Raw genomic sequence first — 12,737 nt, 5'->3', positions numbered from 1 at the left:
CAAAGTCACGACTCAGTTTCCACAAGATAAGACAGTTTTCAAAGATGGAGAGATGAAATCAAACACCTGTTTCTGATCAGAGCTTGTCTTTTGTGCAGGTTAGTGGAAGATGCAGTGCTTTACAGGAAGCTGATGATCTATTCGGTTTATAAGTTCATTTAAAGACGCGTGCTTCCACAACTCTAGTTTTATTTGGAAATTACTATAAGAGTTTTAATCATTTAATTCAGAATTACAGAATTTCCTTATAAATTTCCAATAAATAGTATAATTTATACATTAATTTGATCACTGTTAGTATATCATGACATAGTAGCTGTAAAAGACAATAAGTTTTCTTATTTTTGCAAATAAATGTTTGAAGTAAAAGACAAAAATGAGTGAATCTAAGGAAATTACTGAAGTCGATTCCTTAGATTTGACTTCTTGTCGACTAAGGTCAAATGGACCAATACGGCAATGCCATGATGATCCATTTGGCAAAATAAATCCATTGGGTATCCTTGTTGGTCTTCAGACAACAATTCTGACGACTAAAGAACCAAATGAGACAGGCAAAAAAAAAAAGAAAAAAGATTTGACTTCTGGGTTTGTGTGTTATAAAATCATCAGGATCATTTCATGTAAACAACCAAAGGCAGGATATTACATTTTTGTTTGTTTGTTTTAATATTAAATGATGCTGTTTAAAAATGTTACCTTCTTACTGTGGAAAGTTTCAGGCGCTTAAATTAAAATCTCGAGGTTTTTAGTTCAGGTTTTAAACCCACTGTGGGAGGGCACCACTTGTGGCCACAAGTGGCATCATCTAAAGCCACTTTTTTATATATCGAGATATAAAATGAGACTCTGATGGGTTAATTTGGGAGGCAATGATTGAGTTTCTCGGATGTTTTCATAAGAAAGGCCCAGAGTGCTGTGTACGGACAATCTGAGAGTCGTTGACGGATGTGGTGGTGATGGGGAGGAGAGTTAGTACAGTAGATTTCAAAGGCAGAATTATCTGATAGTGTGGTGACATCAGTATTATAAATATTGGTGGACAATGTGGGGAAGTGATGGTTAAAATAATAAAAATATTCGGCCACAGAAGAATAAAGAGATAATCTGAGGGAGCAGAACTTCCTCTTTCAAACAATCTCCAAACTTCATCTCAAGATCTTTTTTTCTGTGAATCATCTCTAAGTTTCGGTGATAGTTGGTAGTAACTCTTAACCACTGAACAGTGTCAGCATCCTACTGTCAGGATATGTTGCTGATGTCTTGACTGTTTTGTTGCTGTTTGCGTCGTAAGTAAATTTAGGAATAAATGCGTTTTTCTCTGTTTTTAAATGGGAAGTTGGTGCTTTTATTTTGCCCACACCCACAAAGACAAATTTAAAAGACGAACATTTCCCTAAAAAGCTGAATTAGCACAAGAAAGTAAAAGTAAACTTTTATTAAAAAAAACTCTCCTGTTGAATTAATTGTAATTAAGTCTTTTAGTGTCTTGTGGTAGTTTTAGTGAAATGTGTTTGTTTAGCTGCAGGTCTTATGATTAGGATGTGATTCTAACATAAAGTGAAGTGAAAATGGGGAGGAAGAAACCTCCAGTACACTCTGGCTGTGAGAGAGATGCAAACAGCCTGAACAGCAGAAACATAAACAGTCTAAAATCCAGTGTTGCAGCGCCCCCTGCTGGTGCCTTCTGTCCCCTGACGCCTGGTTTGATCCTCTGTTTCTTCAGGTTCTGCCAACATCAACGACCGGAGCATGCTGGGAAAGCGGGACAGCGAGGTGGCGGTGATCGTGGAGGACTCGGAGATGGTGGACTCGGTGATGGACGGAAAGCCGTACAAGGCGGGAAAATACGCCCTGCAGCTCCGGCTCGAGTGCTTCAAGTACTGAAAAATGTGCAATTACACATTAGAAAGGCTTATTTGACAGAAACACTGATTATTTAATGATGATGATAACTGGAAACGTACATTCTCAAATCAGCTGTCCAACGCTAAAGTGGTGACAGAATGGGAGGTTCAGTCCCAGCCTGAAGGAGCGTGTTTGAGGCAAAAGCCCTCTTTTAGATTCATTTAATATTAGTGCATTGCTGCTCTCCTAACCTCCTTGTTTTCTGACATGGATTCTGCTCTTCACCTCTCACTGGGTGCAGATTTCAAACAGTCTCAGACTGCACACCTCTGCCAGTTTGGAAATTTCCCTTCACATCACGCACGACTTGAGTTTCTGCATCCATACTGACATCTAGGTCCTGATTAGTTAGTTACATTGTTTTCTTTCAAAAAGAAAAAAGAAACCACAGAACAGATAAAAAGAGGTGTGATAGTGCAAACAGAGTCACTTCTTCTTAATATTTGGTTCAATCCATGAAATTAAACAATCCAGATGTGACTGAAGTGCAGCCTTTAAGCTTTAAGTTACGCTATATTGTATCCATTTTTAAACATAGTTCTTATTTGCCTTTTAAATTCTTTTCAAGTTAGTCTCGAAGTAAATGTGCAAATTTTGTATGATTATTATATTCACTTTCTACCCTTTAAGTCTCTTGGTTGTTTAATGATATGATGAAATGTAAAGATTTTACTTATTATATTGTGTGTCTCACCCTCCTCCTGTGTCCATCAGGACGATCCTCGGCGCTTACACAGATCCCACCATCGATGTTTCGGATCCAATCAGCGATCACTTCTACAAGGAGGTCTGGATGTCCACCAGCGCTCGCAACGCCTCCATCTACCAGCGGGTGAGTGTACTCGTTTGTATTCAGCTCAACTTTTTCTTTCTTTTTATAAAATATATTTTTTACATGAGTTTTCTATTATTTAATGGACGATTTAATCAATATTAAAATTACAAGCATATCAGCTGAAGGTAAAGCTGAACTTTTCCACTTGCTGTCACACAGTCACGGAGGAATACTTTAAATACATAATCAGTCATAGATCCTGAATAATGACATTAAAAAATTGCTCCAATCTCTTGTTTCTGTCCTGCTCCTCCAGGTTTTCCGCTGTCTGCCATCCAGCGACGTCCGTAACATAATGGAGTTGGAGGGCTACCTGGCCAAGGCCGGCCTCGACAAGGAGGACCCGGCTCGGGCTCAGGAGGAGCTGAAGAAGATCCGTGGCTTCCTCGTTCAGTTTCCTCTTCAGTTCCTGTCTGAACAAAACCTGCTTCCACCCATCGGCTCCAAGGAGGCTATGGTGCCCATGGAGGTCTGGACCTGAGGCAGTGGGAGCACGTCTGTGTTCGTTGAGTGGAAGGTGGATAGAAAACACTCTGACGCCATTCTGGAGGTCTGACGGGGCTCTGACCAGAAACAGATGAGGTCATGCTGGAGCTTTTTAAATGTTATGATCTGTTTCACACCATAGATTATAGCTCATGATTGCATGTTAACAAGACAGCACCTCCCTGAGTTGAGACTCTCAGGAGACATTTACTCTTAAACTGTAATCTGATCACGGCTACACGAGGAGTTCTCAGTGGTGAGTATTTGGATTCAGACTCTCCACAAACACACAGACTCATGTCAAGAATGCTGACATGTTCACAGAGAGCAGACACTGGAAAAATGAAGTAATCATAGATAAAATCATACATGAAGTTTAAATGATAAATAAATGTATTGACAACAGACAATTTATGTGATTTAAATAGATTACTCAACAGGCGTGCCACAGGAAAACAGGTGTGGTCAAAACCATTTAAAATGGTTGTGTCACACAAGGAAATCACAGAAATCAGAGATGATTTAGAAACACCTACTAATTACTGTGATGAGCTTTAAGCTGCAGCTTTAGAGGAATGTCTGCCCTTAAGGCAGAAATATTTCTGAATATTCATGTCAATAAAGCAGGAACTAAAATGCGGTCAGTTCCCCAAATTTTGTGCAAGCAGGCTTTTGTGTGTTTGTTCAAACCCACATTTGTTTGAGTTACACTAATCTGAAAAAGCTCTAATAAGCTCCAGTTTCTAAACGAATATACGAGACCACACCTGAACATACATCAAGCAGCCACAACATTAAACCTTCTGACAGGTGAAGTGAATCACATCTTGTGAAAAAACAGCGCTTTGCTGAGAAGCTTTGAGTCCTGGCATCCCATTAAAAGATAGTTGCAGACTAAATGCATACACCCTTTTATGTTACCAACACTCCCTGACAGCAGCGGTCTCGTCCCAGCATGATGAAACATGACGCAAAACCTTCCTGGGAACATGATCTCCGCCTAGAGGCCAAAACTTCTAAACTCCACTAAAATCTGTTCGACCATCAGCAGGATGAGCCAGAGCAGGCAGAGCAATCAATGCAGCCCACATTATTAAAGGACAGTCATTAGGGTCGGGCATGGACCTCAAGTCATGGGCAGTTTTTGTTTGTGGGGGAGACCACTGCTGTTGCAACGGGTGGTAGCATGTAGATGTGCATGAGCCTGGTCTGCAGAAATCGTGATAAATACCAGGGTCCTGGGGCAGAATCTTTAATTGCATCAAAATTATAAATGTTATTCATTTAAACTGCCAGGACTTCTGTTCTCACAGCCTGGGGTGACCACATTATGATTGTCCCCACTTTGTGACATCATACAGAGCCAATAGTGGAAACATTTTTATAAACGGAGGGTTTGGAGCAGTGTGAGTTTTGGGCTCAGCCATGTTTAACATGACTATCCACCATCTGATTTATGACAGAAGCGGACAGACCAGTCCACCTCAATGTTGTGGCTCATTGGTGTGTTACTTTCTGTTTAGTAGCTCCAAAAACCAGAATCGACTCTTTGTTACAGACATACAACAGTTTTGTTTACAGCCTTGTAAACGTCACCTCCAGCATGGCGTCAGCTGTGACGTAACATCTATGAACCTAACCTTACAATGTTCAAAGACTGAGAGACTCCACAGCTTCCCAGAGCTCATATGTGCACATACAGAAGCAACAGACATGGGCGTACAAACCAGCAACAGAGGGAGCGATGGACTCTACAGTGCCTGAAAATCTAGGCCTCGTGTTTACAGGAAAAAATGAAATTCCCCTGTCACCGTGAAGCTATTACTCTACCTTTTTTGTTTGTTTTTTAAGCACAGCTTGAGCCTCTGTTCTCTAACAACACTATGCAACGTCCAGCTCTGACTCTTCTGCTTTCAAAAGACACTAAATCGTTAAATCCAGCAGAGCAGAGGCGGGGATGAAGAGCCGGATCGAGCTGTCGGGCGTCTCTGCACATGTTTTCCTTTTAAACTTGTCTCATGTGGCTGCTTTTAATATTTATGTCAAACAGGAACTCAAACGTGCCAAAGATGACGGACTGTACGCTGATGTTAACACACATTCCTCATACTGTGGATTCTGCATGACTTAAGCCTCAAGTGACCTACGTTTATACCAGCTGTACTGATATAGCTCTATGTTGCTGGTTTCTAATTTCCTAATAATAAGTTTCTGGAAACCACTACTGTAACTTGGTGATTGGGGGATTTAAATAATAATAAATATTAATTTAATACTTGTGTGTAATTGGGAACATTTTTCTAGATGTAATAAATTATTTTCATTGGTTGACTTTTAGAAAGACTCCAGTTATTGAGATCAATTCAAACAACGTGTCACTATTTCCAGGAAACTATTAGGAAATTATAGACTTGTACAAAGCTATTTAATTTGGAGAAGCATGCATGAAGAGTTTATTACATTGCTGCATTTCCTTTTGTGTCAGAAAGCGGAATTGGCTAACTTTGCATTAACAGGTAATACTGGTTTGTTACTGGTATAGTGGATGTTTTATGTCCACCAGGGGGCGGTAGAACAACATGTTACCACTTTAGTAAGTTGTTGTGATGACTGTGTCTGCAAACTGTTGCCAGTTTAGACAAGCAGCAGGAATAAAGACACATGATTGTCCATTACTGAGTTCACCTGCTGAATATCCATCAAATCTAATTTGGAAAGTTATGATGCCAAAGTCTGTCACTGTTCCAGATGGTGATTCCCAATGTTTGGTTGACTGAACGATTGAACAGTGGTACTTGGATAGATCTCCCCTTGGTGAACTTGTGTGTGCAGCGTTGCTACCATGAGACACTGCAGTCACATGTTTTTGCTACCATGAAGTCAATCAAAGCTCTCTTATCTTAGATCAGGACATCTAGCCTGTGGGCTGTGATACTATTTGCATTCTGCCTTTTAGTCATTTTAACTTATCCGGTGTTAACAGTCATGGGGGATCTAAAAGAGTAGCTTCTGTCACATTTTCACAGTCCTGAATCAACTATTCACCCCAAAAGTCAAACTTTCACTCTTTCAGCTGCATATTTGGTCTCCAGCTACTCTAAGAATTGCATCTTACAGTTCAGCTGCTGCATGTAACACTATACTGATCGGCTACTTAGATAGTCTGTGTAGAGCTGAGGAGAATCAAACAAACAAAAGCCTTCAATGCTTGTGGCGTTCCTTTGAAATTGGATTAAGTGTTGGTCCTATTTGGAACAGAACTGCACTTTGGTGTAAAGTGCGACGAAGTCGGACCACAAGACTTTCATGATTTCATATTGACTTTGTGGACTTTGACATTGACATGGTCACGGTGATATTTACCCAGATTTTGACATAAATCAGTCAAAGTAGACAATTTCAGTTTTAACCTTTTCTTGCTCAAATCAACCCTAACTTCTGGTGATTAAAAGAGGACTTTTGTGGATGCAAACATGGCTTCACCTTGTAGAAAATGTGTCTTTAAGTGCATTATCAAGAAGATATTCCACCAGCTTTGTCTTTGTACTTTGTTTCTGCTCCCCTCAAGTTGCCAAAAGATATTATTGCAGGTTTGGAATATTTACAGTTAAATACCTTCTGATTAACCAGATTCTGATGATTGAAGCCTCATGCATCAGAATCTTCTGGTCTTCTAACACATCTGGAACGCAGCATCGCTATTAGTGTCTTCCTCGTTGGTCTGTTCCTCTGCATGATGCTGTTTTGTGCTGTAAATTTGAAACGTGTAAGGATCTCTACTGACTGCAGCTGACAGCATGACAGCAGCTCGTTGCCATTAAACCGTCACGGACAAACGTGTGAAGTTTATAAGCTGAACGGTTTTCTTTAAAGCCATTGTTGAAGCTAATCGGTGTGTCTGTCTGTAAGATAGACCTGATACTTTAATGTTGTTGGAAATTGGACCTTAAGTGTGCTCTTTCTGTTTCTACCTCCTGGTCCAGCGCTTTCTCAGCTCCTCACCTTTTCAGCTTTTGTGATATCAGATTAAATCTAAATCAGAAGCTTAAAATATAAAAGGCTGAGCTCAAATAAATCAACTTAAACACAGAAATATGGCTGAAATCTGACTGTTTGCTCGTGTTCTTTGAATCTCAGCTTTTCTCTCGTCTGCCTTTGTTTTTGCTGTATCTCTATAAAAATGCACTATTTGCACAGTTTGTTTCTTTGTGGCAGCCCCTTAAAGTGATCTGCAGTACCACATCATGTGTTGCTTTTTGAAATGATGGATTAAATAAATGAGGTGTTAACAAGTCATTGAAAAGCATCTGATCGTGTTGTTCAGTGATTCCTTAGTATAAGTCGCTCAGTAGCATCTTTAGAGTTTTCTGTCAATCTACACAGAGGCACACTCACTGTGCTGGATCTATATGGGCTGTTCAGCACCTACGATGTTAAATATTAAAATGTTTTCATTATCAAAGTCTAATTCTTTAGGATTTAAACCCTTATATGGAAATACATATTTTTTCATGATATCACAATTGTTCTTTTTTGTTGAATGAAATTAAAAATTTATTTTTATTCATAAAAGATTAACATTTTTTTCCTGTAATTAAAATGGAAAGTTTAAAGTTTGTGAAAAACAGGAACGTCCAGCTAAGAAAGCCACTGTAGAAAAATACATTTTAAATAAATTTTAAAAACACCTTTTATTTCTTAATAACATGGTATACATTTTTAAATTCTCATCATCTATTTCTCAAAATTATAAAATGCATAAATGTCTTTAAAACTGACAAAAACGCTAAATTCATAACATGAAATGCTGAAATTAATGTGAGTAGTTTTATGGCTTCATTTATTGGTAAATGTTTGGAAACTTGTTTAAATATTAATCATTTCATTCTGTTTCCCTGCCTTTCTTTTGTCACATGATGGAAGTGTTACTTTAAAAAAACATCCTTTCTTTCAAACCAGGGGTCTCAAACTCCTGGTTTGAAACTCCAGCTAGAAGCCGGTTAGCTTAGCATTGCACAAAATCTGAAAGCAACAGGGAAACACGTGAACTAACCAAACAATGAAGAAAGTTCAGTTCAGTACAGGTTTATTTATACAGCGCTAAATCACAACAGGACTTTCTACTGAAAGGTAATTTATCCTAAAGAAAATCACCCCTACTTGTGGCTCGTGTATGTGAAGGAATACAATGCAATTTGGCCCTTGAAGCTGCTTTTTTTGTTAGGGAGATTTGTTTGTTGTTCTTCTTTAAAAAGCAAAACATGATTTAATATGAAGGCAAAATACAAGTTTGTTTATTTGGTAGTTTAATGAAAGGCGTCAGTTAAGAGTGAGGAAAAATATTTGCATTTACATTTGCAATTTAAAATGAAAGAAACAGCGAAACTACATTTTTGGATTTCTGGATGTTTTCTTATTTGTTTGTACTACTTTAGCACTAAAGTGGCCAGCAGGGACCCACAGCTCATTTAAGATTGAGTCCCTGTTACAAACCAATGCTTTAGTTTCTTTTTACTCAAATCTACTGTGACACACACCAGTTTAAATGTTTTTATTTACATGACTGCTTTTTAAAAATCTCCCGTCAAATGGAACAAAACTGTGATGCGCAATACAAACATCAGTTGAACTGGATCCACAACAAGAACAAACAAACTCTATGAAAGAAAAACAGCATATCAGTGAAATAAGTAGAGTGGAAACGTTCAGATGGCAACAATTTAAATTCCACAAGAAGCCCATAAACACTGTCACTCCTCTGTGACGCTGGGCTGATCATGTCAAAAAACTCAGATGTGGATTACTCCAGATGTGAAAGTGAGCACTGACAAATTCTCCCTGTTTGATAAAACTCACAGCAATCACCTGAAGTATTAAAGAAATCTTCTTATGGAATTTGTTGACATGAAATGAAAAACACATAACAAACAAACATCCAACACTGCCTTATAAGGAAAGATGATGGGAATCAATCTGTTGGTAGGAAACCGTGACCTGGGTATCAAAGACTATCCACCATAAAGAGACACCTGCAGTACTTCACAGGTTTTTACATATTTTATGGAAATAAACCACACAGAGGCTTTAAATAACTACAGGTCCAGTTCTATCTTTGCATTCACAGTGTGAAATAAACCTTTAAGGCCCAATTCTTGGATGTGTTTCAAATCCACGTTTGACACTTGAGAATACAGATGTAGAAAAATATAATCTACACAATCAAAACTGAACCTCTTATTTTTGTTGGCATTTATGTCTTTTTCTAGTTACTTTTTACAGCAACTGTAACGGCAGTCTAGCTTTTCATGCCCCGCTGAGTTTGGCAGGAGATTTACAAGAATCGATCGAGCTTCTCAAGGATTTCATTCCTCATCTTAGGCATAACCTGTGAAATATATTTCAATTATGCATATATGATTAAAAAGACAACATGGTTTAATGTGATCAGGAGGAAGTAAACTTACGTGTCTTTTCAAAGGTTCAGGGTGGAATCTATAAATTGGTGAGAAAACCTCTACTGTTTGTCCTCACACACAGAAGTCTGTAAAAAGAAGAAGTCATGCATTTATAAACAGTGCACTGAAACTGTTACACAACGCAGTTTGTCAATATGACGTTCCAGCTAGAAGCCGGTTAGCTTAGCATTGCACAAAATCTGAAAAACAACAGGGAAACACGTGAACTACCCAAAGAATGAAGAAAGTTCAGTTCAGTACAGGTTTATTTATACAGCGCTAAATCACAACAGGACTTTCTACTGAAAGGTAATTTATCCTAAAGAAAATCACAACAAGCACTTGGCGACAGCGGGGAAGGAAAAACTGCCTTTTAACAGGAAGAAACCTCCATTGGAACCAGGCTCAGGGAGGAACAGCCATCAGCACTGAGTTGTTGTATTAGTTAAGAGTGGTTGAGATTTGTATTTATATCTCTTTCTTTGTATTATGTTTTAGTCTCCCCACAGGGTCACACTGAATCTTGTCCTCAAGCCCTTTTTAGGTCACGTCCTATTTTACTTTGACTTTGTGCCTGTTTGATCCTGGTGTTTGCTGGAGTTTGGTTGTTGTTTTGCTTCATGAGCTTTGTACACTTGGAGTTACCTCTAATTTTAGACCAGCTAGCATTTTCTCAATAAAGATATCAGAAAGCAAGACAAAGACAGGGAATTAAGGCACCTTTAATCATGCTTACTTCACAATTTCATTCTCCAATTTAGATCCGATCAGCTCCTGGTTGCAGTTGTGTTTCATCAGCAGAAACTTGGCTGTGGGAAACTTCGGTGCATCCATCTGTAGCTCATCACTGAAAGACAGATTCACTCAGTCACTTTGGCTGAAAGAGAAAAATGTAGCCTGGCTGCAGTAAAAGTACAGAAGATCAATAAAGTCAGAGTCATTCGAGGGTTGAGGATTTAGCAGCTGCCCTCGGAGTGTGCTGAACTGAAACAAGTTTGTGTTTTATTACTTAGAAGTTATAAGCTATATTTAACAGTTTGCACCATGTTACTTCTTTGGGACATTTTCTACATACAGCTGGCATCAATCTATAGTCAGTTGCAGATAGTTTCAAATAGAAAGTCAAGGACATCATGCACGGGCACTGTGACCACCAGCTCTTAATCATCCTTTACATTTAGTGCATTTATTCTCACGACTGGTTGGTATTAAGTGATTTTACACATGTACGGATCCACGTTCGGAACAGCCAGCTTCTCGTGTCACTCTAACAGCTGAATGTTAAATGTTGTCTCACTCTGTATGTTTGCGGTGATAACTGAAGCACCGGCTGATGGGACGCTTTGTGAATGTGGACCAGCTGGTCGCTCCAGTCTCTGCTATGTGCTTCTCTGCGATGTTTCCATCCTCGTATCCTTCACGGGGCGCCATTTTGACTGGTTCAAAGCACCTGAATGAGATCAGGAAGATAAATAACTGAGCAAAACTACTGTTCACTGTTAGAGGAAGTAGGCAGATGGTTTAGTCTGTAAGAATGTGGAACCACTTCATTACATTCATAACATCTCATGAGCTCCACGAATAATTATAGTTACAGCATAGCATCTAAGTATTTCTGAGATAAAGCTGCGTCCGTGTGATTTATGACATCCATCCATCCAAAACTGTCACAGGGCTAACGCATAGAAAGAGACAACCATCGTCCATATAGTTATTCATTTTAAAAAACATTTTGTTGGTTTATTATTAATATTTTTTATATTAATGCCCTTTCATTATTATTTAGAATCACCAATTAACCTAACCCCACTAAATGCATGTTTTTGGACACATGGGGAGAACATGCCATCTCCACACAGGAGGACCCAGCCAGTGGAATCACACTCAGGACATTCCTGCTGTGAGACAACAGTGCTAACCACCTCCAAAACAACAACTGTATTTTTTATCTTCTTTTTTTTCCTTCTATTTTTTGCATTTAACATATTAAATGCAAAAATAGAAAAAAAAAACAGAGGAATAACTGAGCAAAGGCAGCTAAGTACTTCACACTGATAGCGTCACACTCAGTGACTGAATGATTCAGAGCAGGGGTGTTAAATATGGGCTGAACAGCCAGAACTGCTCTATGAGAGACTACAAGCTGCTAACAAACTAAAAAAAAAAGTCAACACACAAAATGTCAGTTTCATTTTACACAGATGAATGAAGAGCAGAGTTCTTTGGTCATGCATCAGGTAGAAGCAAGTAGAAACTGTTTCATTTTCACTGACAGCACAATTAAGTTCCCACACCTGCTTTCACCCTGGACAACGTTTTCTTCAGACACAAAATTTAAACAGGTGGTCGGAAACATGACTGTAAGTAAACATGAGCCTATACAAAAGTAATTTTATATTTATTTGATATTTTTATATTTTCATCAGTTGCAAATTGTTATTTCTTAGATGCTCCATTTTTCTTCATTACATTTATAATTAAAGCTGTAAGAGGCGTTATGAGGGCCCTCGCACCCCGGCGCATCGAGCCACACCCAACACCTACACCCATCACGTCTGATCCGATGTCACATTGATGGAATTCATGCGTAGAACCACGAGCTAAAATTTCCCATGCCTGCGACGTCTGGGAGATACTGGGCATAGTGTTTTTGAGTGACAGCAGATTACTGCTCTTTGGCGAGTGATTGAAACTCCACGTGCCGCCATGACCACACCGTTTCCCTAAACGTAAAAAGCTTCGCAATTTAACACCACAAAAGTCTTTAGATTCCCTGCACCGGAGATCACGTCATTTTGATGAAATCCCTTGGAGGAGTTCGTCAAAGTATGAGGCCTGAAAAGAGGGGAAAATGTCGCGAAAATGACACTTTAATTTTAAAATGGCTGACTTTCTGTTGGATTTGGGATATTGCTCCAAGAGACGTTTTTGTACATCTTGATATCTTACCTAAGCTTACCAGGTTTCAGACTCATAGATGAAACACAGAGCAGGGGCTGATGTTTTGAAATTTTGTAGGGGGCACTGTGGAGCCATTTTCCAATATTCCATGT

At 38.9% G+C, this 12,737-nt stretch overlaps 1 protein-coding gene across 2 annotated transcripts in view; it reads left to right on the top strand.

Moving 5' to 3' along the window:
• LOC102783850 (phospholipase D1-like) overlaps positions 1-7,516 on the top strand; it is a 54,641-nt gene extending 47,125 nt beyond the window's left edge. For both annotated transcript variants that reach the window (XM_087846482.1, XM_087846480.1), the window contains exons 24-26: positions 1,727-1,880; positions 2,623-2,740; positions 3,000-7,516. In XM_087846482.1, coding sequence (XP_087702608.1) covers positions 1,727-1,880; positions 2,623-2,740; positions 3,000-3,224 — 497 coding nt within the window. In that variant the 3' untranslated portion in view covers positions 3,225-7,516. The remainder of the gene's footprint in view (positions 1-1,726; positions 1,881-2,622; positions 2,741-2,999) is intronic.
• Positions 7,517-12,737: the final 5,221 nt, after the last annotated feature.

This window comes from Neolamprologus brichardi, chromosome 9 (assembly GCF_056152115.1).
Source record: "Neolamprologus brichardi isolate AB-2024 chromosome 9, ASM5615211v1, whole genome shotgun sequence".
NCBI lineage: Eukaryota > Metazoa > Chordata > Actinopteri > Cichliformes > Cichlidae > Neolamprologus > Neolamprologus brichardi.
The sequence above is the reverse complement of the archived record's forward strand: the minus strand, read 5'-3'. Positions and strand labels throughout refer to the sequence as shown.